Source organism: Megalobrama amblycephala, linkage group LG15 (assembly GCF_018812025.1).
Source record: "Megalobrama amblycephala isolate DHTTF-2021 linkage group LG15, ASM1881202v1, whole genome shotgun sequence".
NCBI classification, from domain to species: domain Eukaryota; kingdom Metazoa; phylum Chordata; class Actinopteri; order Cypriniformes; family Xenocyprididae; genus Megalobrama; species Megalobrama amblycephala.
Genome location: NC_063058.1, coordinates 3,000,450 through 3,025,934, shown reverse-complemented (window position 1 = coordinate 3,025,934; position 25,485 = coordinate 3,000,450). Strand labels below are relative to the sequence as shown.

At 36.4% G+C, this 25,485-nt stretch overlaps 1 protein-coding gene across 3 annotated transcripts in view; it reads right to left on the bottom strand.

Moving 5' to 3' along the window:
- Positions 1-25,485, bottom strand: part of wwox (WW domain containing oxidoreductase) — a 286,614-nt gene that overhangs the window by 211,873 nt on the left and 49,256 nt on the right. For all 3 annotated transcript variants that reach the window (XM_048159579.1, XM_048159581.1, XM_048159578.1), the window contains exon 6: positions 9,646-9,734. In XM_048159579.1, the coding sequence (XP_048015536.1) occupies positions 9,646-9,734 (89 nt within the window). The remainder of the gene's footprint in view (positions 1-9,645; positions 9,735-25,485) is intronic.

Here is a 25,485-nt window from a genome sequence, read left to right as displayed (position 1 = left end):
GACTACGATTTAACAACTGCAGCTCGCACATGCTCGTTCTGAGACGCCCCCCCGCCAGGCGTGTCTTCATAAGCAAAAAGCTAACAAATGGTTTTAATAGCTTAGCCCACATAATGTAAAAACTCCCTTTAAACTTATTAATGCGATCAGGGGGGTCTTCCACAAATGTGCAATTTACGTGTCAGGGCGAGCGGGGGCGGTAACGACCAATCGGGGAGAAATAACGCTCCATACTTACTTTAAAGAACCCCCAGGGCACGACCTTTGACCTGAGAATAATCTCTGCCCATAAAAGAATGATTGCTTTTGTCTCCCTCCACTCCGACCGGCCGTCATTAAGGGGCTGCATTTACGGGCCGCCGTGAAAATGTGTGGCTAACAGAGAGATGCTTTAAAATAGACAGACACACATAAACGGTGTTACCCAGACGGCACCCACAAACGCGCGGTCATTAGCAAAGCCACGACGGGTAAGAACAATTCTGTAGAGACACTGATAACACACGCACTGTAAAAGACTATTCTCACAGCGCTAAGATTTTATGGGCAATGAGATGTTAAATATAAATGAAGTACATCTATGGATCTCTTTGTTATGAAGCCTTTTTTCTTCGCTGCATACACTCTTAAAAATAAAGGTTCTTTATTTGGCATTGATTGTTCCATGAAGAACCTTTAGCATCCATGGAATCTTTACATTCCACAAAAGGTTCTTAAAGAATTAGTTCACTTTCAAATAAAATTTTCCTGATAATTTACTCACCTCCATGTCATCCAAGATGTCCATGTCTTTCTTTCTTCAGTTGAAAATAAATGAAGGTTTTTGATGAAAACATTCCAGGATTATTCTCCTTATAGTGGACTTCAATGGACTCCAGACGGTTGAAGGTCAAAATTACAGTTTCAGTGCAGCTTCAAAGAGCTTTAAACGATACCAGACGAGGAATAAGGGTCTTATCTAGAGAAACCATCGGCCATTTTCGGAAAAAAATGTAAATGATCGCAAATGATCGCCTTCCAAGTGCTTCCGCCAAAACCGCACATTCGTATTCATCAAAAAGCTTGCGCTGTATGTCCTACGCCTTCCCTATTCTACTTACGGAATGAACGCAGCACCAGTTCCATTTTTTTCGATTTTTTTTGGTGTTTGTTTAGCCATGAGTCATGAGATATGTTTATATCAGTGAACACATCTAAAAGCATCAGCAGTTTAAAAAAACAGGAAGTGCATAAAAAAATATGTAGAACGCATGTAAAACAATAGCTGGCAAAGAGGGACAGTGTTTGATATAAATCAAAGTCCCTTTTAGCAAAGTCAGTTCACCCAACGGCCTCCAGGAAACTTTTTTTCCTTTTTAGTCATGCTCAAGTATGCTGCTATTGTAGCATCTCTGTCTATAAACCTGCCATTTCATTACAACAGCAGTACTATTAGTATCATTTAATTACTATATTTACAATATACAATTATATTCATAAAATATATGCAATCAATGTAATATATACATTTCATATTTAGTTGTCAGCAATTTTACAGCCATTACATTTTAGCAATGTGTTGTAATTTTAATGTAGTGTGTATTATAGCTGTTTGTGAATGTAAATTGTCTGCAAAGTTTCAAAGATCAAAGTGCAGATAAATAAAGTTATTGTCTCCCAAAACAAAGAAGCAATTCTGAACTGTCTGAAAGGAGTCATTCCAGTCTCACTTCCTGCTCGAAACTATGTAGGTTTGTAACTAAATTTGCATAATGCCTGCCTATGGTCTTCATTGGCTGAACAGTGTCGTCTTTGCCCCTCCCTCAGACACTGTAGTTGTGTGTGAGACTGGAAGAGTTTGGTTCATGTTCATGTGGAGAAGACGCTGTTTTCTGCTGTCAAAGCAAATGCACTTTAATGAGATTGATATGGTAAAACTGACGCCATCGTTACTGTTCGTATCGCTGTGTATCAAGAGCTGAGGAAGAGCTGAAATTCAGATATAGTAATTGGTTTCCAACCAATTACAAGACTGGGCCATCTGACAAATCAGAACAGAATAGACCAATCACAACAGACTGGGTCATCTGACCAATCAATCAGAGCAGAATAGACCAATCACAACAGACTGTTGTGGTGCATTGAACACCCTGTTCTGATGACGCAAGAGTTGCAACTATGGCAGCTGAGAAGGCCATTCTTTGTGTTCTTTTTGAAGAATTGATAAGCTATATTTTTACTATAAAATTCTTACGACGAACATGTTTTCTAATATCTTCAATTGCTGCGTCAACCCAGTTGCAGTGGACACCTTTGTAAAGACACACCCACCAAACAAGTCCCTTTGCACACCATTTTCAGGAAACATGCCGTTCAACCCGGAAACCCTAGGAAAACATTGCGCACCGGTTTGAGCTTGAACGTGCCCCAGGCCAATCACCAATCAGACCAATCAGAGAAGAGCAGAGCAGACTAATCAAAACAGACTGAGCCATCTGACCAATCAGAGCAGAACAGACCAATCACAACAGACTGGACCATCTGACCAATCAGAGAAGATAAGGCTTTTGAAAAGATGGAGTTTAGAGAAACTGAATCTTCAAATGAACCTCTTTCAGACTCTCAGAAAAGTGCTGATGCTGCAATGTATATTATGAGAAAATGACTGTTTTTGGACCTTGGATGCATGTAAACATATTGTAGGAGACTCTCAAACACAATCAGGAACCTTTAAAATGGAATGATGGGGCAATTTAATTTAATATATTATATATATTATATCTTTCTCTAAATTACATTAATTAATTAAATACAAATTACACTGAAATATTTATGTATTTACCATTTCTGTACATCTAGGCAAACAACTTATAGTTAAAATGTTTCTAAAAACACTAAAATTTCATAAAAATGTACAGTTGTCTCCTTCCCAAGGTGTGGTCTGTTTTCTAGGATTGTTGTTTTGTTTTGTTTTTCAGTTCTTACATGATTTACCAATCACAACATTTAAAAAGACCAAAAAAGTAATTTAATTGAATTTACATTTATTTCATTATATTTGTTTCTTCTGTTTATAGTCTATTAGTAATTCTATTTATGTCCCAGCTGTTGACTCTTGAATACTAATGTTCAGGTCATTTCATTAATAACACAGAGAAAGCAGCCATTTTAGTTTTAATTTGAAATATTCCAGCCCATTACATGTTCAGAATGACCTAACATATTCATTTATCTGCTCCAAATTCCTTCTGAAATACAGCCGTTTGGGAATGCAGCTAAGGAGCCAGGATTGCATTTTTTATGGAGAAGGACATTTCATAATAACAAATAAAACAAAGCATTTATTGTTGAAAATAAAAATCATCCATTACTGAAATGTAAAGTTATGTGGTTAAAGTTTTATATTTGTATATTTATATATTACCTATATCATGTAATATTTGTACGAGTATTTCATTGTTAGCTTATCAATAATTATAATAGCTTCTCAATAGTTACTGCAATAAAGGATGTGATTTACCGTAGTGAGATTGACTGACATACAAGTATGCAAACTTTTTTCAGAGACTAAAATAATTGGTATATAACTAGTTTTGGTGAGAATATTTGCATTTTTTGTTGCATATCTGTGTCGCTTCATTGCATTACTCTCGGTTTGAACACCTTGAGTCAGGAATTTGTCCACAAGCAATCAATACACAGTGAAATTAAACATCATAGGCGATCAACTTCACTTCACAGCATATGTCGTGTGACTGAGTTAATTAAACGCTACAGAACCTGATGAGAACAAAGGAATGATAAGTACATGGAAATATGTTTCGCGTGCCCACCTGAACATACTGAGGGTGAAGAACAAAGAGAACACGAGTGAGAGAAAAATAAAATAAATGAGCGAGCGGGGCAAGGCAGGGTGGGGGTTTACAAACGGCTACAAAAGAAAAGACAGGGTACAAAAAAAGTGGCGAAAGCAGCTGTGATTGAATTAAGCTCCAATGGCAGTAATTGTTACTGTGTGTGCGTGCTAGCGGTGCCGGCAGACATCTCGACGGAAACAGAAACAGGGAGGCGTGGCGTGGTTTCACCAGCTGCCTGCTGCCATTCACACCTGAGCACCTCTCCATTCTGATGAGAATTAATCTACTCCACCTCCTCCGGGACACACGCTCACACTCACACACACACATCCTGGGAATAGCTAATGAAGAAATACAACCTTGGCAAGGGAGAGAGAGGATATTCATCCATTCATTCATTCACACACTCACTCACTCACTCGGGTATGATCACGGCGGTCTGGGCTTCATGGGCATGAGGAGTGCGTGAAAGTGTTCACTGGAGCACTGGATAGCAGATAAGGTCATCAGAGGTCATTCGGCTAAAGACATTAAGACATCATAGCTATTTCTCACATGCAGGATTAGTGATCTAAACAACAGTTTAGGTCAAACTCCTATCTGTATAGTATAAACAAACCCCAACACCTTAGATTTGCTTTTAGCCAACCAACTGTGCATTAAACGTTATGCGTCTAATTACTTTAAAGGATTAGTTCACTTTAAAATGAAAATGACCCCATGATTTACTCACCCTCAAGCCATCCTAGGTGTATATGACTTTCTTTTTTCTGATGAACACAATCGGAGTTATATTAATAAATATCCTGACACATCCAAGCTTTATAATGGCAGTGAACAGGACCAACGAGCATAAAGCTGAAAAAAGTGTCTACATCCATTATAAACGTACTCCACATGGCTCTGTGGGGTTAATAAAGTCCTTCTGAAGCGAAGCGATGCGTGTGGAAAAAAAAAACAAGAAAAAAAAAAAAAAACATCCATATTTAACAAGTTATGAAGTAAAATATCTAGATTCCACCAGACCGCCTTCCGTATTCAACTTAGGAAAAAAGTGTAACTGATGTTGCATTTCTCTTCAAGGCTCTTCAAGTAGTTTCATTCGAGGGCCGGATTATCAAATCAAAAAGTTGGGGGGTTGGTCTTATTGGAAAAAAATATTTTATTAATTATTAGACTTAAATGAAAATATTCTCACAGTGAGACTTGGTAAACACAGGTAAAACATTGCATGGCTAATCACTACCACTGTCAAATGATATTATATTATGATATGTTATATAGGCCTATAAAAAACACCTAAACACAGGTACAAACTACACCTTAAAGATATGAATTACATATTCCTTAATAAAGCTTAATAAAAATGTCCTCATGTTTTAGCTAAAGCAAATGATTAATAAAACATGCTTGTGAGTTGATATCTTTTACCCCCATGTGGGGATCTCCATAAATTGGCCTAAATATTTTCAACACAGTCCTTCATAAAGTGTGGGGAGAGTTAAACTTATTAATTATTGCAGATTTGCACAGAGAGTTCAGTGTTTGTATTCCCTGTGTGATGGGATGTAAAATAAGATGACGCAGCGTCAGTAAAGATGTTAATGATATGACACCGCTTGGTCTATAATGAATCCAAGAAAGACAGGCATTACATTGAAAATCTAGGTTTTCTTATAAATAATCATTATTTTATGTTGTGTTAGTTTTTTTTCCACTACACCATAAACTGTGTTAATAGCCTAGAACTGCTGTTTTCCGCAAAATTCAGCATGATCACTGATCAGGATTTGAATGTGCCCCCTTGCACTATAATAAACATATCATATCTCACAGTCAGTGCCAGAAATGTCACATAAAAAAAAAAATTGGTGCAATTATGCTGATTATTTTTACTATTGTGAAGTGAGACGAATGAAGAGCGATTCATTGTGCAGTCTCAAACCTTTCACTAGCAACTATCCTGAGCTGTGACAGGGAAAAATATAAGTCCATAAAGTCCTGTTTAAAAAAGAAAAAGTCTTCTCAATCCCCACACTTACTTTGGGTCACTGGGCCAAATAAATGCTTTGGGTCCCAAACTAATAGGTTAATCTCTCCCTCTTATTAAAGGCTAACAGCTTCCATTATAAGCTGACCAGCCCAGACCAGGCACAGACAAGGGAAAGATTTGCACAAGCCTGAACTGTCACTTTAACCAACAAGCCATTACACACGAGGAAAACGTAAATGCATGTACACGCACATAGCAATACTGGCTGTACACGAATATGAACGAATTCAGACCCAGATAAACCACTAAACAATTCTAAGATAAGTACTCTGCAGTCCTAGGCTCTGCTCCAAAACCCTTCTGAGAGACAACCTTTTCAACAAAACAAATCACAAAAAAGAAAGTGAAACTAAACACATAAAGCAAAGCAAAACAAAAGCAAAGCAAAGCAAAAAACCCAAAGCAATAAAAAAGCAAAACAAACAAAACAAAACAAAAACAAAGCAAAAGAAAACATATCGAAATAAAACACAAAAAAGCAAAACAAGACAGAACAAGCAAAGTAAAACAAAACAACACAAAAAACAGAACAGAACAAAAATAAAAACAGAAAGCAACACAAAAAGCAAAACAAACAAACAAAGCAAAAGAAAACAGAAATCAAACAAAAATCAAAACAAGACAGAACAAGCAAAGTAAAAAAAACAAAACAGAACAGAACAAAAACAAACAGAACAAGGTAAAAACAAAAAGCAAAACAAAAACAAAGAAAAACAAAACATCAAAATAATACAAAGCAAGACAAGACAAAACAAGCAAAGTAAAACAAAACAAAACAGAACAGACAGAACAGACCAAAAAAAAAAAACAGAAGGCAACACAAAAAGCCAAACAAACAAACAAAACAAAACAAAAACAAAGCAAAAGAAAACATTGACATAAAAAGCAAAAAAGACAGAACAAGAAAAGTAAAACAAAAAGACAAAACAGAACAAAAAACAAAAACAGAACAAAGCAAAAACAAACAAAAAACAAAGCAAAAGAAAACATCGACATAAAAAGCAAAACAAGACAGAACAAGCAAAGTAAAACAAAAAGACAAAACAGAACAAAAAGCAAAAACAAACAAAAAACAAAAACAAAAAAAAGAAAAGAAAAGAAAAGAAAAGAAAAGAAAAGAAAAGAAAAGAAAAGAAAAGAAAAGAAAAGAAAAGAAAAGAAACCAAAAGACAAAACAAGAACAGGAAAAAAAAACAAAAACAGAACAAAGCAACACAAAGCAAAAACAAAAACAACACAAAAGCAAAGCAAAGCATATCAAAAATAAAACAAAAAAGCAAAATATAACAGAACAAAAAAAACAGAACACAAAGTAATATAACTCAAAGGTAAAACAAAACACAAAAAGCAAACAATTCAAAAGCAAAAACAAACAATACAAGCAAACCAAAATAAAAAAAAGCAAATAAAACAAGAGAAAACAAATAAAATAAAATAAAAAACAGAACCCAAAGCAAAGCACAAAGGCAAAACAAAACATGAAAAGCAAAACAAAACAGACAAAACAAAGCAAACACACTGTAAGGCAAATTCTAAAGCAGCAGTGCATTCTTTGTGCAGAGGGCAATTTCATAATGACAAACACAACAAAACATTGACTGTTGAAATTAAACTTAATCTATACTGCCCAAATACTTGCGTTTGCTGTTTTATGTCTGTATTAATGTTGCATTGTTAGCTTAGCAACACGCTAACTGCAAACTCTACTAGAACCAATTAAGTTGAGCTGCCTGTGCGCTTCATGCGATTCACTGACACAATCAGTCACTTATGAGGCTCCATTTCTGTTAGGATTAGCCTCAGAAAGCAGCGGTCTATGCAGGCTGTAGGCAAGGCAGCTAACCAGGTTTTGGAATAGAGCCCAAAACACACATCTTTCTCAGGGTCACTTCTGGAAACAATGCTCAGAGATCCCGTAATCAGGAGCCACAGTCACCGCAGTTTACACCTTCTAGCATGTGGGAAAATCAGCGTTTAAGAAAGTTGCACTGATTGAAGGAGGGTGGAGGGGGTTTGGCTCGGGGACAGGGTGGGGGTCACCTCCAGGGCTCTGGCTGCTGACCAAGCTGCTGCCTTGCCCCGGGGCCGGCCAGGGGCCAGATGAGTCCTGCAGCCCCTCGAGGGCTTGGGGACACCGGCGGTGTCTCCACACAACCAGGACGTCACCTCTAATACTGCAACTCACTAAATATGGACTGAGCTGATGGAACTGTGAAGGTCGAGGCTCTACTGCAGCGAAATGAAGGAAGTCGATATATGAACAAGAAAAGCATGAAGCAGAACTGGGAAAGGAGCCGAATTCAAAACAGAGTCATATCAGACAATGATATATCTGAAACGAGCAACATAAAAACAGCAATAATATTTCATTCATTTAATTAATTATTATCATTAGTAGTAGTACTAATAGCAATAATTTAATTACATTACAATACATCACATCAGACAGTTTTGTTTTCCTGTAAACTACAGTATAGGGTACTGCATCTGAACGGACACCATTCTCACAGAGCCAAGAAAACATTCTAGACACGTCTATATTAAATCATAATTATGCCTCATTAGCCTAATTACTGATCACTGCAGCTCACCATCAAAAAAGCAATGAATGCCTACAGATTTAAAAAACTCTGTATTGATATGATAATAGAAGACACACGAGACACACTGAAACTATTAAATATTTTGTCTTGACATCGTATAAAATAAGGTTACAATGATGTGATAATAAAGAACAGATAACACTATATAATCAATGCTCTTTTCAAGAGAAATTTAATTAGTCCAGGATTAAAACAATCTTACCTTTTTGAAAAAGATTTTTTTTTGAAAAGGTTAATTATATATATATATATATATATATATATATATATATATATATATATATATATATATACATACACACACACACACACACACATACTTTTTTTTTTACTGCAACAAAAAAATAATATTCTGTTTATGAATGAATATTTACATAATTAACATGTATGGGTGTATGTATAAAAAATAAATAATAGTTTATAAATAATATGCATTAAGTAATGAAACTATTTATTTATTTGCAACAAAAATAAAAAATAAACTATATTATTAATGTATTAATTAATTAAACTATAGCTACGTCTCATTTCAGAGGCTGTATACGTCATCAATATGTCTTATTTAAGAAAAGTAACCATAATCAAATTAATTATTCCTTGTGAAGTGTAAAACACTGTAATTTCTTTCTTACTTTGCAATCTAACGGTTACTTTTCTTAAATGAGAACGCCTCAATGACATAAACAGCCTTCAAATGTGACCTCTGGAGGACGCAGCCTCCAAAATGAGACGCAGCTTATTTATGTATGTATATATTTATTTATTCTCACCACACATGTATAGACTGTCTTTAAAAGCCAATTTCAGTGTCATCAGCAGTGCAGTTCAACTTCCCGAAAGCTGGTAGCAGTCATTGATTTAACCAGGAGACTGTGAAGGACTTACCAATCCTTGAGATTGATGAAACTATTGCTAAGGTTCGGATACTTATTTATTGACCAGAGAGAGGGACGGGGGCTCACGATGAAAGAGGGGAGACCTTTGGCCCCTTCTCTGATGTGATAGTTCGTTAATGGAGCAGGGGGGTGGGGGGTTCGGTCTCAGGACAGAGCAAGTGGAAAGCTTTTCATGGTGACCTAGCCAGCATCTCATTCTGGACACAGTTTATCCTTTATTCTTACATCATAATTCTGTTATATCTTGTATTACTTACAGTTTCCTGGCTTTGAAGGCCTCGGCAAACTCTCGGACACTCCTCAAGGAAGCCAAATCCAGCGTCATGGCTTCAACACGAGCTTTGCTCTAGAGAAAGAGGAACAGAAAAAAAAGAAACCAGCAGATATTATACCAGCTACATCCATCACTATCACACTGCTAACAAACAGAAAGCCACAGCCCACACATCCCGCTCTAACTCACTGAACACTTCCCAGCCCAAACCCTCCACTCCATCTCACGGACACCATGAAAAACAGCTCCATCTCCCTTTGCCTAAATCAGGGCCTCATTTCCAATAGGGAATGTTGCACATTCTGTGGCAGGAGAGCATCTCAATATCCTCTTTATGGCATTTTTATGACCCTCCGCACTGACTGTATCCGATCTTTCCTCCGTGCATCCTGTGCTTACACTAAGTAAACGGTGAGGCAGTGGCTCCCTTCTTTCATAATGTCCATAATGGCATATAGAACAGGCTCAAGGAGATAAATAATGTATGAGCAAAGCCAAATCCACAATAATGGTCTCTCTCAGTGCTGGCTTTTAGGTGTACCTTTGATCATACCAGAACACGATCGATATGAAGGAAGACGCATAAATCACTCCACAAAGGAAGGATCAGAGTCTCGCTGGTCAGAGGTCAGCTGAAGTTCTCTCGAGGTGAAGTCAGTGGGAAATTCTCAGGTTTTAGTGTACAGACACGCCAGCAAAAAAAAAAATTAATTAATTAATTAATTAATAAACAAACAAGTAAATCTACCAGCATGTAGAACTGGTCCAATGTCATTAAGACAAGCAAACTAAATAACTAGATTATATATATATATATATATATATATATATATATATATATATATATATATATATATATATATATATATATATATATTTATTGTTAGAAACCATGTGATAAGTAAGATAATGCAAAGTCAAATATTAATATTCAACAACTAAACAATCAAAGCTACAGAAAATATCACTTATTAGTAAGCTAGCACATCTATATGCTGAGAAAGGAAATTTGGAAATTTCAGGTCTGTTTCGTTGACTGTTCTCTGTGTTTCCTTCTCGCCACAAACAGCTGTGTGCTAACTTAGCAGGTTCCGCTAGTCCTGTACGGCATCTCTGATGAGGGAGTTTTTGATGAATGACTGTATAAACTCTGCTAATATTACAGTGGGGTTAGGAGACATGGGGCAATTTAATTATGCCATGTACAGCACACCACCAGGTTAACAGGAAAACCACCCCATCAGCATTTCTCCTATCAACAGCACGTCCACCAACCACTTACAATTGCTAATCAGCCGCTGTGCAATTAGTGCCGTAGACGATTCTAGATGGCTACTGTTCTATAAAGACTTCAGAGCAATCATGTCTAGTCTTGTCATACGCCCTCGATGGCAAACTGCAAGATATACAATAACTGTTCAACATCACTTTTCATCAGATTATTACTGTCCAATGGGGCTTGACTAATACCCAGAGATGTTTGTTTCAGCGTTATCGCCAACAAGAATTAGGACACTTGGTTATTAAAGCCCATCAATATAATATTAAAAAGGAAGTTGTGTTGACCCAACAAAATGCCCACAACAAAATTATTGGCTTCCATCTAATGACTCCAACACAAAAGTTCAATATGCAGCAATATGCAGATTTATATGCATAAGCACTTGCACACACACACTTTTTTTTTTTTTTTTTAATAAGTGTATTAGAATTACAATAACCCTTAAAAGACTGGGATTTCTATGAAGTACATTTTCAGGTCTGCATCATATGTGTCACTAACAGATTTTTTAATGTTTTTGAAAGAAGTCTCTTCTGCTCACCAAGGCTGCATTTGTTTGATCAAAAATAGAGTAAAAACAGCAGTATTGTGAAATATTACAATGCAAAATAAGTGTTTTATATATATATATATATATATATATATATATATATATATATATATATATATATTGTAAAATATAATTTATTTCTGTGATCAAAGCTGCATTTTCATTATCATTCCTCCAGTCATCAGTCATCCTTCAGAAATCATTCTAATATGATGATTTGATGTTAACTGAGCACTGAATCAACATGATTTCTGAAGGATCATGTGACACTGAATAATGGAGTAATAATGCTAAAAATAAATACGCTAAATATGCGTCTCAGTTTTTTCTAAGATTATTTTAATTGCAAGCACATTTGGTCCCCCCATGGACAAGCAAAAACCACTGCACACATTGTACAGACTGGCTTATTTGTCAGTAGTGCAGAGCTACTCCAACTAACAGGTCTTATTTATCTAAATCAGGTTTAGCCTGTGGGCCTGCAGTCCTTGACTGTGATTATGCGATAAGACTGAGACGTAGACAGCATAAGTCTACTCTGAAACTGCCACAGGGCAAACACGAACAACAGAAACCGATGTCAGAGCAAATGGATAATTATTTCAGAAAGATCTCAGAGTCTGTCTAGAGATTACAGTCTCAATTCAATGTGATTTATCTCAGTGTTTCCCTAATGGCAGGTTGTGACCGAAAAATTGGCTGCTCTGATGGGTCGCGAAAACAATGATATGTTAAATAGGGGTTCACTTGCAGCTAGGATAAACGCTGTATTTTATTGTATTTTATGACTGATATGTGGCAAACAGCAGCATGTGCACACCTGAGGGCTGCTTTCTAGTGTACGCATCAGATGATCAACGATGAGCGTCCAGTTAGACTGATTGCTGGGTGAATGATGTGCAGCAGTTGCGTGAGTTATTGTGTGTCAGGCTCCACTAGCCGTGTTTGGCAGGTGTATGGCATGTGAAAACTGGAAAACAGGAAATAACAGCTGCTGGGAAACACAAGAGGACAGATGTGAAGACTGATGACTAAATGATTTGGACAGATATCAAACCAGAACAGGTAGGTTTGATGTGTGGTACCGTTGGTTAACAGACTGTACAAGTCTGACGCAAGCCAGACTTTTGTTATCAGCAAAGTCTGGTCCACTTCATAGCCTATTCTGGCAGGAAACAGCTCCTTTTTAACAGAAAAAATGTAAAGGGATAAATGAAAATATGTAAATATGAATTGGAATCTGAAATCAAGTGTTCAAATTTTTCATTATAACTGAGCTACAGCAAGCAGTGATGTAGTCGAGACCTGAGTAGGTTAAGTATGAGTCAAGACCAAGACCAGAAGAGGGTCGAGTCCAAGTCAGGAGTGAGACCAGAAGAGGGTTGAGTTTGAAACAAGACTGACAACAGAAAAGGGTCAAGTCCAAATTAAGACAGACAAGGGTTGAGAACAAATCAAGACCGAGACAAGGGTCAAGTCCAAATCAAGACAGAACAGAAGAGGGTCGAGTCCGAAACAAAGCTGAGACCAGAAGAAGGTCAAGTTTGAATCGAGATCGAGAACAGGAGAGGGTTGAGTCCGAATCAAGACTTGAGACCAGAAGAAGGTCAAGTAAAAATCAAGACCGAGACAAGGGTCAAGTCCAAATCAAGATGAAACAGAAGAAGGTCAAGTCCGAATCAAGGCAGAGAAGAGAAGAGGGTTGAATTCGAAACAGAACTGAGACCAGAAAATGGTTAAGTTTGAATCAAGATCGAGAACAGAAGAGGGTCGAGTCTGAATCAAGACTTCAGACTAGAAGAAGGTCAAGTACAAATCAAGACCGAGACAAGGGTCGAGTCCAAATCAAGATAGAACAGAAGAGGGTCGAGTCCGAATCAAGGCAGAGAACAGAAGAGGGTTGAGTTCGAAACAGAACTGAGACCAGAAAATGGTTAAGTTTGAATCAAGATCGAGAACAGAAGAGGGTCGAGTCTGAATCAAGACTTCAGACTAGAAGAAGGTCAAGTACAAATCAAGACCGAGACAAGGGTCGAGTCCAAATCAAGATGGAACAGAAGAAGGTCGAGTCCGAATCAAGGCAGAGAACAGAAGAGGGTTGAGTTCGAAACAGAACTGAGACCAGAAAATGGTTAAGTTTGAATCAAGATCGAGAACAGAAGAGGGTCGAGTCTGAATCAAGACTTCAGACTAGAAGAAGGTCAAGTACAAATCAAGACTGAGACAAGGGTCGAGTCCAAATCAAGATAGAACAGAAGAGGGTCAAGTCCGAATCAAGGCAGAGAACAGAAGAGGGTTGAGTTCGAAACAAAACTGAGACCAAAAAAGGGTCAAGTTTGAATCAGGTGTTTGAGGATATTCCCATTTATCTTCTGCTACTTGCTATAAAACAAACTCTTTCAAGACATTTTTTTAAAGATTTGAAACCACAAACTTTGCAAACTTTGTTGAATCCAGCAAATATAATAATTCCCACTCAGAAGTGCTCATTGTAGCAGTCTGGTACTTTACATGACTTTTCGTAAATGACATTTCGCAGAGGACTGATAAAACCCTGCAATCCCTGTATCCCAGAAATTGTTCAGAAGCCAGGCAACCAATCAGACTGGATCTTACAATTTTGGAAAGCGAGTCATCGCTTCCAAAATCTCAAGTCACCAGTCATCTCAAGAATCAATGAGATCTGGAATTTCAGGTGATGGCATTTGAGGCTAAAACTTTCTCTGCACGACTTTCACAATGCATTTAAGTTTGTTGAATTTTTAATCCACAAATTCACCAGGTTTACCAATATAAAGGGTTTGGAAGTGACCTGAGTAACCGGTGCTTCATGCTACACTACTGACAATGAACCTGCTTTTCCCCCGAAATTTTCATCCATTTGGATTTTAAACTCACTTTCTGGACTCAGAAAGATGGATTATTTTTCTAAAAATCTGTTTCTGTTTTATAGAACAAAGTCATATACATCTGGGACGGCATGAGGGTTAGCAGATGATGAGAGAATTTTCATTAGCGGGTGGACTATCCCTTTAATTGTGGTAAGGAAAGGGAATCCGTTTGGGAGGCCTCCGGATACACAGGGGCCTTGCAGAACCATGATCCAGCCCTTCCCTCAATTCACTTGCTCTCTTTCACTCACAGACCACTGTTATCCATTAGCAGATGTATCCGAAAATACTTAATTGCAGCTACAGTCCCCCGGGAACAACCTGGGGTTAAGTGCGCTGCTAAAGAGCACAACAAGGGTTCTTACTAATTGTCCAGTTAGTAATTGTCCAGGTGGTCACCCCCACCTGATAGCGGGTCTGCAACATTTGCATAACCAGCCCAGTGTCTTAACCAACATACAACAATACTATAATGTCAACTCTCTGCACCGTCTGTGCAGAGCACAAGCAATCAACAGTAATGTCGCCCAGAGCCACACCCTGTCATGGAAAAATTACCCAACATCCCCAAACACCATTCATCAATGTGGAACTGTGCTTGACGGGGACCTTGTCAAACTGCACAGCCCACAGTCACCTTCCACTGCAGCGCAGCTTAATCACGACACCCAAACACACAAGGAGCTGCTAGTAAGGTCTCCTGTAACTTGACGTGTACTAGTAATATTACACCAATAATGCTGTAAAGTCAACATGAAGTCAAATTTGACCCTATTTACTTTCATTTTACACATTTCTGGCCTTACTGTGCTGGATTTATTGGTGTTTGTTATTCAAAATGTCTTTGTAGTCCTTCATTACATTATAATGACTTGATTTCTGACTTACATCATCAAGCCCTCTTTTCATATGGAATAACTAAATGACTTTATAAAAGTATTATTTTAGTTATTTCAATATATGAAATTAAAAATACACACCTTGTGTAAAGCTTGTGAAATTTGTGTGAGAATTTGTCTGCTCCAATAAATACGCAACTTGTCTGAATTATCAGGTCCATTATTTTTGCAGTTATTATGGTGAAACAAATGGCATACAACTGATCTGATCACGTCTGATATTGGTTTCATACTATAGCACTGTTGTTTCATCTCTGGGATTTAGGGGAACCCACCTTCATGTCATAAAAGAACAGACGGTTAGGAAGACGAGTTAGCAAAGCCAGAGTGCATCATCAAATGACACTCTATGATCTTTTGTATCGCTAAACCATTTTCTTCAGGAGGATGAATATTTCCCCAGCATACTTTGCTTGGAGCATCAGAAAATTGAGGTACTGATACAAGGAAATGGTTCAAATTTAGCTGACTCCCCACTTTAGGGAGGAAAAAGCCTTGAGCTGCATCAATTCTTGTATATATGTAGTTTATAGGCTATAAAGTATTACTAAGCTGTAAAAAACAAGCAGGATATAATGTGGACACTAAGAAAGCAGGAAGTCGGAGAATTCTGGGATGCTTCAGTGACTGACGACACCTGCTCCATGTTTAGCTACAGACCCTGTTTAGAAGGAGATAAATTGGTTTGGCGGGAGCAGACAGAAGCCGAAGCGTTGCTCTGAAATGATTTGATAAATGTATGATGGAGATGCAACAAACAGGTTTATTTTTTAAAGTGCCGGCACAAGCGCTCTGGAGGGTTATTCCTCAGCCTGTGTTGCCCCACTGGAGCGCACACAGATTTATCACACACTGGATGAGAAGAAAGCCAGAGAGACGGGACGCGAGACCGAGGAGGACTAAATTTGAGGCAGCACTGGGGGTCCCCGGAGTGAATGGTCATAGAGACAAATATGTTTTTTCATTAAGGATGGAATGGATCCATTCTTCAGTCATGTGACATGGCATGATGGTAATCAGGCACTATAAAGACACAGACAGAACACTCATATGGGTACAACCCACATACAAACATGTTTTGGGCTGAACAAATCATGCAAATGAGAGGTAGATGGTTTCAATGGCCTGAGATATTACCATTGGCAGTGAATCACTCATCTTTCTTGCTATAGATGACATATAATTGATTATTTCATCATTTCTAATGTGCTAAAGATTGTCACCAGATACAGAGAAAACAGCTTTGTGTCACAGAAATAAATTATATTTTAAAGTATATTAAAATAGAAAACCATTATTTTAAATTGTAATAATATTTCAGAATATTGTTTCCAAACTTTTGACCAGTACTGTATATACATACATACATGGCTTGACATTAAAGGGGACCTATTATGCCCCCTTTTACAAGATGTAAAATAAGTCTCTGATGTCCCCAGAGTGTGTATGTGAAGTTTTAGCTCTGAAACGTACCGTTTCAGTGTGTGCCCTTTAAATGCAAATGAGCTGCTGCAATCGGCCTAAGAGGGCGGAGCTTCAAGAGCTGATTCTCCGGTGCAAGGAGTCAGTTAGGATGCGCTATAATGTCAGAAATTGAGAATATATGCTGCATGGAGATAGAACAGGTATAGTTTAGTTTAATTACGGTTATAACTTGTATTGTCTGCTTGTTTTTATCCACTATATTAGTACAAGCCTGTTTACCAATGAGTTTTATGACATTTATTGTACTTCACACAAAAGATGAAGCATCCGTTTTCACTCTAGAAAATCACTGTAAGAGTTTAATAAAACACTGCAAGTGTGCATTAAAATATTATCCATTAACTCTCTCTCTCCCTTGCATTATCATCAACATACACAGCGAATTACACAGAAACACTCATTACTACTAACAGTAAACAAATATATAAAGACATTACACCTTTTCGGGTGGTGCTTAATAAACTGTTAAACTTTATGTCCATAAATCAACTCCGATGAACTGTAATAAAGTGCTCTCACCTTCCTTACTGCCGTATCCAGTATCGCTCTGGAGACTGTAAGCTGGATCACGAACAGTTTACTGATCTATCCTTGAGTAACAAATTTTTAGCGCAACCTCTGTTTTGTATTGTCCCTTTGTATTGACATTCGTTCACAAAGCAGTCTGGTGTGAAATGATTCACGCAGATATAAACAAATCTTGTGTTTTGAATCAGTGATTCGGAGCGCCAAAGTCATGTGATTTCAGCAGTTTGACATGCGATCCGAACCAAAAGATTCGAAGCGTGTTTTTTTTCTTTTTCTTTTTTTTTCGGCCATCACTAGATATTGTTGAAAAGTCATTATTTTGTTGTTGTTTTTTGCCGCACAAAAAGTATTCTTGTCGCTTTATAATATTAAGGTTGAACCACTGTAGTCACATGACTGTTTTAAATGTGTCTATAGTACCTTTCTGGGCATTGAAAGTGTTAATTATCTTGCTGTCAATGCAGGCCTCACTGAGTCATCGGATTTCATCAAAAATATCTTAATTTGTGTTCTGAAGATGAACGAAGGTCTTACAGGTGTGGAACGACATGAAGGTGAGTAATTAATGACAATTTTCATTTTTGGGTCAACTAACCCTTTAAACCCTTTATATTAGAAAATATTTAAGAGATTGTTAGTTTTATACATATGTACTCATATCCATATATTTTGTTCTAATGTCACAAGTAATAATCTCAAGGTTTACTGTATTTTACACAATTCTTTGGTTCTGCTGCGTCCTCTGGAGGTCGCATTTGAAGGTTGCATACATCATTATTTAAGAAAAGTAACCATAATAAAATTGACTTATACCTTGTGAGGTGTAAAATATTTATTTTATTTCAATTTTATTATGGTTACATTTCTTAAATAAGACATCCTTGATGATGTATGCATAATATTTTCATTGGCAAAATTTAGCAAAAGCAGACAATATTGTGTAATATATAAAACAATATTAACTTATTTATTGAACTGTAGTATTAAATCAGTATCACATTTGCTTTTGTGCTATTTGGGACCAAAACAGCACTCGTGTGATATTGCGCTCATTACTCGTGTGACATAACTATATCATAAGACATAAATATGAGAGACAAAAACTCATATGGGGTCATTTTTGCCTTTTAGGGTAACATAGCTGCATTCTAAAAGCTCCACATACAGTGAGTTGTTGTCCTGCTTCATGTTAGTCACCAATCAACTGTATGAAATGTGAGATGAACTACATAGGTCTGGGGTGTGTTAAATGTGTTAAGAATTTAAACCCATTATTTTGTCTCATAAATAATTAAATTAACATGTTAAATCGACAGCCCTACAAATATAGTATTTGGATACATAACTATATATTAAAATTTACTATATATTCTATATACAGTATATCTATGTATTTGAATCACTGTAATCACTTGACATACTGTATGTTAAGTAACTGCACAATGCTTAATAAAACTACAGAACAAGGTACAGAAAGAAAAGAGGAACAGAAAGACTGGACCAGGTCCAAAAAGAAGTGCACAACCTGGACGCCTGCTTTCCTGTGCAGATTAAAGTCTTGTGAAGAAAATAAAGTTTATTGCCTGGAAAGAGGAGGGAGAAGGCATGTAGAAGCATTAAAGCAACGAAGGTGAACAATTAGACAGATGGCCGGGTTTCAGAGGAAAAAAAGACTTGAGAAATAGAGGGAGAGAGCATACATGGACGAAACTGTTCAAGAATTTTATGAGAACCCCCAACAACCGCACATCTCTTCAAGGGCACGTGAAGAGCAGAGAGATGAGCTTTTCTCTGGCGAACTTCAGTGTTTAACGCTGAGTGTGCAAACAGAGCAGAGCAGAGCAGAGCAGGTGACAGACCAAAGAGCTCAGAGACACTGCAGCTGGAAACATTAGCAGCATTAATTAACTCTGGGGATAAGCTTGTTTTTAGCTTGATCATTTTTCTGATTAGAAAGATACATTTTAAACTTTTTTTTTTCAATGTATGGGTTATGATTGTCTTTATTTTTAATATTTAGTCTCTCATAAGAAAATAAATCCTTACAAATATATTATATTACTAAATGCTTGGAATTTGTAGTCAAAATATTTTGTTCTAACGTATTAATTTGTGTATAAAATATATACTTTGTTGGTAGTACCATTATTATGATTATTATTATTATTATTATTATTATTATTATTATTATTTTATACTGCAGCTTGAAATTGCAGCATTAATTAATTGAGGAGAAAAGCTTGCTTTTTAGCTTGAAAGTTTTTTATTTATTTATTTTTAAGTTAGAAAGCTACATTTTTTACCTTTTTGTTTGACCTTTATTATTGTTTTAATTTCATTTATTACTGTTTTATTTCTGTTTTCATTTTTATAATATATCTCTCACAAGAACAAAATCTGACAAATTATATTATATTATATTATTGAAATTTGTTTGCATTCAAATACATTTTTATTCCTTTGTATAAAAATGTATTAATTTATGTAGATGTAAATATATAATTTGCTTGTAGTACTAACAATAAGTATTATTAATCATTATTAATCATTACTATTATTATTAATCATTACTATTATTATTATTATTATTATTAACTAACGTTAAAGGTTCCCTAGAATCAAAAAATGAATTTATCTCGGCATAGTTAAATAACAAGAGTTCAGTACATGGAAATGACATACAGTGAGTCTCAAACTCCATTGTTTCCTCCTTCTTGTGTAAATCTCATTTGTTTAAAAGACCTCCGAAGAACAGGCGAATCTCAACATAACACCGACTGTTACGTAACAATTGGGATCATTAATATGTACGCCCCCAATATTTGCATATGCCAGCTCATGTTCAAGGCACTAGACAAGGGCAGCCAGTATTAACGTCTGGATGTGCACAGCTGAATCATCAGACTAGGTAAGCAAGCAAGAACAATAGCGAAAAATGGCAGATGGAGCAATAATAACTGACATGATCCATGATATCATGATATTTTTAGTGATATTTGTAAATTGTCTTTATAAATGTTTCGTTAGCATGTTGCTAATGTACTGTTAAATGTGGTTAAAGTTCCCATCGTTTCTTACTGTATTCACGGAGACAAGATTGTCGCTATTTTCATTTTTTAAACACTTACAGTCTGTATAATTCATAAACACAACTTTTATGCAGGCACAAGCTCGGGGGGTTGGGGGGGGGGGGGGGGGGGGCACGAGAATTTAAAGGGGCCGCAGCCTAAATCGGTGCATAGTTAATGATGCCCCAAAATAGGCAGTTAAAAAAATTAATTTAAAAAAATCTATGGGGTATTTTGAGTTGAAACTTCACAGACACATTCAGGGGACACCTTAGACTTATATTACATCTTTTGAAAACACGTTCTATGGCACCTTTAACAAAGATTAATAAATGTATTAAATGTTATGTATTAAATGTAATAAATGTATTGCATATTGCAAAAATATTAACTAATGGAACCCTATTGTAAAGTGTTACCATTATTATTATTATGATGATGATGATGATGGATGATGATGATGGATGATGATGATCATAATATCATTTTTATAAATTAAAATTATTATTATAAAAACTTTCACAGGATGCTTTAGAAAGCTACCCAGAGAATATCCCCACATGAAAAAATACTATAGTAATTTATAGTAAATACTTTAGTGTTTTTGAACCATACTATAGTAAAGTACTTGAATAAATTTTTTGTGGTAATTCTATTGTTGCTGTGGTAATATAACAACTATAGTAATATAAACAAGTTACTTTACCCAATACTGTACTAAGTTTTCTACAACTATATGGTAAATTATACTACAATATACACTACAGTTTACTGTAGTAAAAACTAAAGTATACTACAAGTATACTTATCAGTTCACTATAGTTAAAACTACAGTATGCTGTAGCATTCATTAACAAAGTGTTGTAAATACTATAATATATACAGTATACTACAATTCACTATAGTATGGTTCAAAAACACTAGTATTTACTATAAAATACTATAGTATTTTTTCATGTGGGGATATTCTCTGGGCAGCTTTCTAAAGCATCAGCTACAGCAGACAAAGCTAAAGACAAAGCTCATTTGTTGGTCACCACATAATTCCCATAATTTCATATATATATTGTTTCATAGTTGTAATGACTGTAAAATCAATCTAAAAAGTGGAAAATATTAATAAAGATTAGGCAGATACATAGTAAAACAAAAAAGAGAGAGATGTATTGTGGGGAGGAGGAGTGGATAAAACTGGAAAACACTGCAGGCCAAACTTGACGCTGCTTCGCCACGGCTCCATCATGAACACACCTGAGAACAGTGTCGGCTCTGACGAACACCGCATAAAGAAACGTGTGGCTGAGCAGGCTGACAAAGTCTAAAGCACACATGGGAACTCTGGGTAATTTATCTATGACAGCACAGCTCTTTACTCTTCTGTTGTTGATTGCATGTTCTCATCCGTTCGCAAAAGGTAAACGGAGTGCGTGTGCTGTAAAATCATTTGAACTAATGGATGTGCAGTTACCACATCCATTTCCTGCCTATAAAGGAAGTGCTGCTAATTAAGTGGCCATTCACTCTAATGTGAACAGGATGCAGTTTCTTTCTCAGGCACAAAGTAATTAACAGAGACTAAAGAACAGGACATTACATTCTTAAAAATAAAGGGTCCAAAAGGTGTCTTTTGCAGTGATGCCATTTTGGGTTCCACAAAGAACCTTTAAGTGAAAGAACCATTTATTTGTAAGGGAAGAATATTAAAAGGGGTCATGAATTGAGAAATCAACTTTTCCTTGAGCTTTTGATATATAAGAGGTCATCGTACTGTAATAATATTTCAGAACTGAAAACTTCCTTGTTAGTCCAATAAAAGTTTTTATTGACACCAGACCCAGATAACGACTCGTCCCGGAATGTGCTTATCTATAGATAGGTGAAACTCCGTAATAACATTACCTTTCAAAGGATCATAATGCAGGAATATGGTTATTTATTTTCAACAATGGGAATGTCTCAGTTGAGCTTCATTTATTTGTATTCGGTACATTTCACTGTGGATTCTTTGGTAAATCAAGTGCATTTTGGCGCAGGCTTTGCAAACAGACTTTTACGATATGGACTCGACAGTAATGCAACAACATGTCAGTAACTGTGTTCATTCTAATGCCTGATCTGATATTAATGATTCATGTACAGTCAGACTTTATTTGTCTGTGTGTCAGTAAATCAAACCAGTGACTAAACGCTCAACTTCATGTTATTTCTTTTAGTAGGATGAAAATAATCTGTTATTTAAATAGCGATTAAATTATATATAGAAAGCAATCAAAGAGCGCTCCTTTTACAATCACTGGAGCTGTCAATCAAACAGCGTGAGTTTATCAGTGACTGAGTTCTGGACTCGCGCCAAAACTCCCGTTTTATTCAACGAATCTCTTGGTTACATCGCGTTTGCACAAAATGCACTAGCGTCAATGAAGATGAAAGCATTTGTTAGCGTGCAGAAATTGAGTTGTAATGACGAGATCACTGCTTTCATGAGCTCAACAACATGTCTGTGACCGGCTACAATGTTCATCTCTGCAACCTTTCATGCCACGATCTAAATATAATGCTATAGATCTAAATGCTATAAATTTATAATGCTATTATCAATTCTGATTAGTTAACCTTGAGAGCTGTAAAATAGTAAAAACGTGCTAAAAGAGTAGTATACTTGGCTATTTCAAATGGAAAGATGTTAGCCAATCACAGCAGTGGGCATTCACACTGAAGCCTCTCAGCAGACACGCCCCTTAAAACAGTGAGTTTAAATCAGAGGGCTAAAATCAGGGTAGAAAATGCCTTTTATTTATAAATCATGACATATATTTGATGTAAAAAGCATACTAACATTATAAAACAATAAACAACGCAGTTCATGACCCCTTTAAATAAACTGAAGAACCTTTTTCCATTATTTTATGGAATGGAAAGATTCCATGGATGTTAATGAAGATGGAGAACATGAAAGACAATATGCCAATAAAGAACCTTTTTGAAGCAAGAATGAAGCAAGTTTAATGCATAAAGCCATAAGAGGCTGTATTTTATAGTGAATTTACCATGGTAAAAGGAGATTTATAAGGAATTAATAAGGAATCATTTTGAATCAGATCATTTTGTGAACCTGCTGTTTTACTGATTCACTTAAAAAATAGACAGAAAATGAACACAACTCAGCCAATCAGAATTAAAATCTACAAAAAAAAAAAAAAAAAAACATACAGTTGCATTTCATCAAGCTAATAAAATTATATTTTACAGCAATATAACGTGAGACTGACTAAGGTTATGAATAGAAACTGGAGAAAAGGAGTATGTGTGCGTAACGATACACAGAAGTCCTGATCTGAAAAGGGCACCTTTTAAAAGCAATTAGACGGGTGACTTTGAGCCCCTCATCTTACCTGCTCCATTATTATTTGCCTTTGATGAGCGCAAGTCTTTTTTCCCTCTCCCTCGCTCTCCTTCTTCCTCAAAGAAAGAGAAACAGCGGGAAATTTCCGTGACCTTGCCGTGACCTGACCACACAAAATTGGTCATCAACTTTTAAGACTGTATTTTATCATATATTTTTTAAAGAAGGAGAGGAGGAGAGAAAAATGGCCAGCGTCGCTGCTCCATACATCATCCTGTCACGATTATGACATTCCTTCATAAATACCCTCCAATCTCTGCTCCACCTGGCTGCCTTGCTTTCAGGCCCTCTGGAAGTGCCTAATTACTCCACGTACACACTCGCACACTCGCTCTCGTTCTCCGCTTCTCCTAAAACACAGTGGCACGCAGACAACAGAGAGCGGTACGAGCGCAGACCCTTTCATTCGCACGCAGCAATTAATAAAGAGGCGGCCCCTCTTGAGGGCCGCTCCAAAGTGTCTGCTCAGCACATCGCCAGAGAATATGCAATTTCCTCAAGTTAAGTCTATATTAAATTGATTTCTTCTGTATCTGACAGGGCTTTGGGTCCCTCTCTATGTAATCTACAGGTTCTCTCTCGCTCTCTCTCCCTCTCTCTCTCCTGGAATCAAGTTGCAAATCAAACAGTTGGAGATATGAAGGAGGATATGGAAGGACACAGAATCATTTTCCAGCTGAGAAACACGAGAAATGAGCAAATACGTGAGCTCAATGGGAAGAGAGTGTCGGGGATAACAGACGAGAACGGGACGTTCTGAGGGCATGACAGAGCTGGTGTAAAATTCTGACTAAATGAGAGTTTCTGAGCCACGCTCTTAAAAATAAAGGTTCTTTATTGGCATTGATGGTTCCATGAAGAACCTTTAAAATCCATGGAATCTTTCCATTCCACAAAAGGTTCTTTATAGTGGATTAAAGTTCCACTATAGATTTTTAAAATGTTCTTCAAACTAAGAAAAAATTTGTTATTTTTTCCTCAAGAATTGTTCACTGAAAGGTTCAGCAAATTTGCTTAACTCAACATGAAACGCAGTTGCCCCCAATATTTTTTTTTAATACAAATGTACAAGTTGAATTCATAATATTTCATTAAAATGACTTCTTTCACTTCTTAAATGATTAATTCATATATCACTCACTCAAAAAAAAAAAAAAAAAAAATCAGCTGTTACATGAGTTAAAGGACTCATGTAATTTCTTGAACTTAATTTAACTGAGTTGTTTCGACTAAAAATTGTCAGCTTTACTTAGTAAGTGTTTGTTCAGTCAACTTAACATTGCTGGGTGAAACGCACAAATTAATGTTGACATAACTATCTGGGCAGTGGATCCGTAGTTCCCAGCATGATTTGCTGGGATTAAAGTGTTATTTATGTGTTTTTCAGTAAAGGGAAAGATGTTGTTAGTTTATGTTAGTGTTTAATGTTCAGTTGTGTTGGACATTTAGAGTAGTTTCTGTAATGTTTTTGAATGTTGAGGTTACCATCATACAGAAGAGTGTCGCCTATGTTTAGGCTGTGAGCCTCATATTCGCATGATTATAGGATGAATTCCTGCTATCAATTAAATTGAATTTGTTCAATGAGGTTTTTTTCTTTTTTTTTTAAGTGCATTTTGCAGAGCACAGAGTTAACTGTTAACCAGCACTGGCACGCCGACGCACCGAAGCTTCTTTGTTTAAATTAGCTCAAATTTACTGTTAGATTTAATATAAT